This window comes from Chiloscyllium plagiosum, chromosome 31, assembly GCF_004010195.1.
Source record: "Chiloscyllium plagiosum isolate BGI_BamShark_2017 chromosome 31, ASM401019v2, whole genome shotgun sequence".
Lineage (NCBI taxonomy): Eukaryota > Metazoa > Chordata > Chondrichthyes > Orectolobiformes > Hemiscylliidae > Chiloscyllium > Chiloscyllium plagiosum.
Window position 1 is genome coordinate 5,037,452 of NC_057740.1, and position 5,691 is coordinate 5,043,142.

General features: G+C 42.7%; 1 protein-coding gene across 1 annotated transcript; it reads right to left on the reverse strand.

The window, feature by feature from the left end:
* Positions 1-664: 664 nt before the first annotated feature.
* LOC122565079 (relaxin-3 receptor 1-like) lies at positions 665-2,862 on the reverse strand. Its single transcript, XM_043720714.1, has one exon. The coding sequence runs from the start codon at positions 2,406-2,408 to the stop codon at positions 1,308-1,310; it is 1,101 nt and encodes a 366-aa protein (XP_043576649.1). The 5' UTR covers positions 2,409-2,862; the 3' UTR covers positions 665-1,307.
* Positions 2,863-5,691: the final 2,829 nt, after the last annotated feature.

Here is a 5,691-nt window from a genome sequence, read left to right on the forward strand (position 1 = left end):
TTGCTATTTTTTTCTATTACTACATTGTACCTAAGCTTTACGAACCTAGGGACCATTGTATGTAAGATGGTGCCATGTGTAGCGACATTATATACCTTTCACTGTACTCCTGTACTTCTGTACTTGTGTACACATGACAATAAAATTTAAATATTTAAATATTTAAAATCGGCGTGGATTTTGTAGTCAGTGGTGAAGAACAGTGCTCACTGTTGACTATTAACTTTGAGAAAATCTGCTTACAGAGATCGAGCCAAACCACCAATCAGATTAAAGAATACTTACAGAAAGCAACCCTGAAAGTAAAAGGCATATATTAACCTTTGTTTTTTTTTGGTTCATATCAACTTCACAGAGATGAAATAACGATTGGACCATACACATTAAATATCATATCATTATGAAATATTATAAAATATATAATGCTTTTATTACATTAAAAGCCAGTGGATTTTTTTATATCAGAATGGAAGAAAATGATATTATATGCTTATATTACTTTTAAGGGCCAGAGAGATAATAAATAAGTAGTTATGAAGCATGCTATTAAACACTCAATTATAGAACATAGAACAATACAGCGCAGTACAGGCCCTTTGGCCTCGGTGTTGCACCAATCCAAGCCCACCTAACCTACACTAGCCCACTATCCTCCATATGCCTATCCAATGCCCGTTTAAATGCCCATAAAGAGGGAGAGTCCATCACTGCTACTGGCAGGGCATTCCATGAACAAAAAATTATATTTTATCAGTAAGGCTAACTTCCAATGTAAAAGGAGAAGCTCTTATTATTTCAGTGATTTCTAAAGATTGCCATGTATGGTAAGTTGTGGTGGACCCTGTGGAGGAGCAGGAAGTGACTCCTGGATTTCTCTGTTTAACTCTATATCCAGGCACCAAAAAAGCTACTGTCAATTTCACAGACAAACACTACAGTTTCACAAATTCTGAGCCAGAATGTATCCATTTTGTGCAACTACAGAAACCCTAAGATGCAATAGGGAAAGAAAAGCTGTTCGATTGTAAGCATGACTGATTTTCCTAACATCACTAAAATGCAGTTCAGATAAAAATGGAAAGTTTACATTAAACATCTTTCAATTGAGAACTAAAACTTATGCACACTGATCATTAGACTCCTACCTAAAACTGTAACAGATACTGAGTAAGTCACATTTAGATAATTAGATGAGAGAGAAAGAGAGATGATCAGATCAAGTTGCATGCTGGGAAACTTAGACAGAGCGTGAAGATCACAATTAATCAGTCAATGATGAGGGAGCACAGTCAGATCCAATCTGTGCCTTACTTTGACATAGCGATGATGACTGGCACCTGTCTCTTGCTGGATGCCAGACTCGGGATCAGAGGTCGGATCTGCCTGATGGGGGTCACTTTCAGGAGTAACTCTCTCAGCGCTGCCCGAAACTCCCTTCTCATCAAACAATACAGGATGGGATTGAGGCAGCTATTACTGTGAGCGAGGCAGATGGAGACGGGGAAGATGTATGCCTGGGTGGTGTAAAAGGCGCCTGTAAATTCGACCACGTTCAACTTGATGAAGGCACTCCAAACAGTGAGGGCTTGGTTAGGCAGCCAGCAGATGAAGAAGGAGAGCACCACGATGGTGACGGACCGGGTGACCTTGGATGTTCTCTTTGGGTTGTTGCAACTCATTTTCTTCCTGTTTACAAAGCGGAGCAACAGGATATAGCACACGGAGATGATGATCAGAGGTAAGATAAAACCAACCAAGACCTTTGAGAGCTGATAGAGCCCCAACCAAAACTGGGGATCATTGTGAAGATCTGGAAACTTGACAATGCACAGCTCTTCGTCAACCACTGCAACAGTGGTGGAATAAATTGCATGGGGAAGGGTCGCAATACAGGCTACTACCCAGATAGAGATGCAGAGGAACTTGTCAGAGTATCCAGATGAGTGTGTCTTCATCTTTAGGGATTGGGCCACTGAGCAGTACCTGGTGATGCTCATGACAGTGAGGAAAAAAACACTGGCATACATGTTCATCACAGTCACTGAAGAGACCAACTTACACATGATGTTGCCAAAAGGCCAACTGAAGTCCAGGGCAGTGTCCACTGCCCAGAAAGGCAATGTCAGCACAAATTGGAAATCAGTAACTGCCAGGCCCATCACCAGGATGGTCATGGTGGACTTTTTCTTCGCATACTTGGACTGGAGAAGACAGAGGACCAGGAGATTACCCACCAGACCCAAAACACAAACGATGAAGTAGACAATGGAAATCAAGATCCTGGTGACTTTAAATCCATCGCTACGTACTTCGGTGCCATCAGGAATGATATATTTCAAGAAATTCTCCAGCGACTGGTTGGTTTGATTAAACAAGAAAAACAATTCCTCAAAGTTAAGATCAGCCATCCTGAACACCTTTCCCAATCTTGTTTTCCTTAAATCTCATTCAGCAGTCTGCTGGTGGTGGGTGAGGGGGGATGTGGGTGAAGCAGCTGGGGCCAAGAAATTCTGCTTACACCCTTCCTCTGGTCACTTCCACCCTCCAGCCTTTCTTTTCCATCTCTCGCCGTCTCTGAATTTACTCTCTATATTTCTCCCATCAATTTCCTCTGGCCTCTCCTAATTTATTTCTAAACTCATAGACCCATCCCTTTATCTCAAGCCTTATTTTCACTTTCTCTGACCTTTGCTCTCTCAACTTTCTGACCCCTTCCGTTTTTACTTCTGTCTGCTACTCTTTAGTTCATTCCCTCTCTCACTGATCTGTCTCACTCTTATTGATTTCTCACTCCCTCTGATCTAACTCTGATATTTCTCATTCTCTAATCTCCCTCTCTCACTCTATCTGATTCATCAGCTCCCTCTCTCTCCCTCTGATCTCTCTCTCTTCCCCTGTTCTCCACACCCCCAACCAGATCTCACACCCTCTGATTTCTCACTTGCTGTCTGATCTCCCTCTCTCCCTCTATCTGTTCTCTGTCTCTCACTCTGGTCTCCTTCCCTGTACTTTTTTTTCACTCCCTCTGATTTCTCACTCCCTGTCTGAACTCTCTCCACTCCCCCGATCTTTCTTACTCCCTCTCTCTCCCTGTTTCTCTGTGTCTCTCTCCGATCTCCATTCAGCTCGCTCTCTTAATCTTTCTAAACTCAGGTCTGAGCTCCCTCGCACCATGTCACTGCTTGAAGCGGACGACGTCATCGAGCATCATGCAAAGGAGGGATTTGTGCTGCATGAGAGTCCCAGTGAAGAGAGAACATCTTTCTGTGGTAGAGACTCTTTCTATTGCAGAGAGAGGTTTACTTTTCCATTGTAGAGAGAGTCTATATTGGAGAGAAAGTTGGAGGGAGAGAATGTTCTTCGAGTGAGAGAGAGGGTCCAAAGCCTCATCTGCCCCTGTTGATGTGAATCTCTCATTGTGTCGGATGAATGGGGAATCTTTGAACAAAACACACCGAGGGAGCCAGTCCATAGGTTCTGTGGATAGAGTCGCCGGTTTAATCACAAATTGTAACCCACATGATCCCGGCCTGTAATGACAGCGATGTAATACATTGTAAGAAGTTTATATACATATATATATATATAATATATATAAATTTACACTGATGGTAACCTTACGCGCAATTTTAAATTGTAACCGGATGAACCAGGGTAAAATGTAGGGGTATGGGTGGGTTTCGCTTCGGCGGGTCGGTGTGGACTTGTTGGGCCGAAGGGCCTGTTTCTACACTGTAATCTAATCTAATCTAATCTAAACCAGGGAACTGGTTACTGTGACAGACTGAGCATCAACCCCGGACCAGGATGAAGTGTGAAAGAATTAGGGAAGTTTGGCAGTGAGAGAAGGCGAGGTCTCCGGACAGGCTCAGCGGAGCCAGCTGCTGGCGGGGATTGGGTTTACTCAGGTCTTCATGACCGGAGAACTCTGTTAGATCTCTCCCCACCCACCCCTACACCCCACCTCCTGTGTGTAAGTGTGCATGTCTGTATATATATATATGTATTTGTATAGAAAGCGTGTATGTAAATGCGTATCTAAGTGTGTGTTCAAATGTGTGCGTGTGTATGTGCATTTGTGTAAATTTGTTGTAAATGTGCATGTGTGTGTCTGTGTGTTGTGTAAATGTGTATGTGTATGTAATTGTATATATAAATGTGCGCATATGTGTGTAAATTTGTGTGTAAGTGTATGTGTTAGTATGTGTAGGTGGTGGGGGGGTTGGGGTGGTATGAGAGAGTGCTTTCAGAAATAATGGACAGAGTACTGTGGGTTAAGAGTGAAACTAAACCGGGAGTCTGCTCCCTGATAAAAGCTTGGAGCATCTCTGGGGACGTGAAAGGTAAGCAGCACAGTCTGAAAGAACAAGTGTGGTATGAGGCCAAGTGACTGCCCCTAGGGCCTGAATACTCAGGAATCTCTCACAGTTCAGAAAGCCAGGAGAAATGAAAAAGAGGTGTATTAACTTTCTTAATCCAGGGTGAGATTGTTTTTGCAAAGATGATCATGGTGCACAGTCAGTTTGGGTGAGGGTAGGAAATAACAGAGGGAAGACATCACAGTTGGTGGGGGTATGTTTATAAGCCCCCCAATAGGAGATATGCTATTGGCTAGAATATAAATCAAGATACAATGGGCTGAATGGCCCCATTATGTACTTTGACAATTCTGTGTCATCATGGAGCTTGTCAGGGAGTTACTGCAATAACCATGAGAGATTTTAATGTGAACGCAGAATACTGTACTGCAGATGCTGGAGATCTGAAACAAAACAGAAATTGGTGAGGAACCTCAGCAGGTTTGGCAGCACATGTGGAGTGAGAAGCAAAGTTAATGCTTTCATTCCAGTGGCAACACTACAGCTTAGTTAGTCTGACATCTGTCTTTGTGAAATCGCTAGAATCCATTCTTATGGGACCTTCAGAAAACATAAGGTAAAAACAATAACTGCAGATGCTGGAAACCAGATTCTGGATCAGTGGTGCTGGAAGAGCACAGCAATTCAGGCAGCATCCAACGAGCAGCGAAATCAACATTTCGGGCAAAAGCCCTTCATCAGGAATAAAGGCAGAGAGCCTGAAGCGCCGAAACGTCGATTTCGCTGCTCGTTGGATGCTGCCTGAATTGCTGTGCTCTTCCAGCACCACTGATCCAGAATCTGGTTTCCAGCATCTGCAGTTATTGTTTTTACCAAATGTTATATCTGGCTGTTTTGTTATTGAATGATTATATCAATTAAGTCGCTTACATTACAAAACAAAATGTGGAAGGATTGCACTGGTACCCATCGGAGCTTAGAAGAATGACAGATGACCTTATTCCAACGTATAAGTTTGAGGAGATTTACCAGGGCAAATTCTAAGAGGATGTTTCCCTTGGAGGAGAGACTAGAGCCTGGGTACACAGTTTAAGAATAAGAAGTTTCATTTTCAGATGAATTTGCAGAAAATTAGTTTTATTCTGTCACAGTGAAGGTTGAGTAATTGAATCTATTCAAGGCTGAATTTGATAGATAGAGAAGTCAAGGATTAAGGGAGGCAGAGAGAAAATTGGTGTTGAGACCACAACCGTGATCTAATCGAATGGCAGAGCACTTTCAGACGACTAAAGGCCTACTGTTGCTCCCAATGCCTATGTTCCTATATCCTAGATATAGATAATGAATAGTGTAAGCACATCCCCTAAATGAA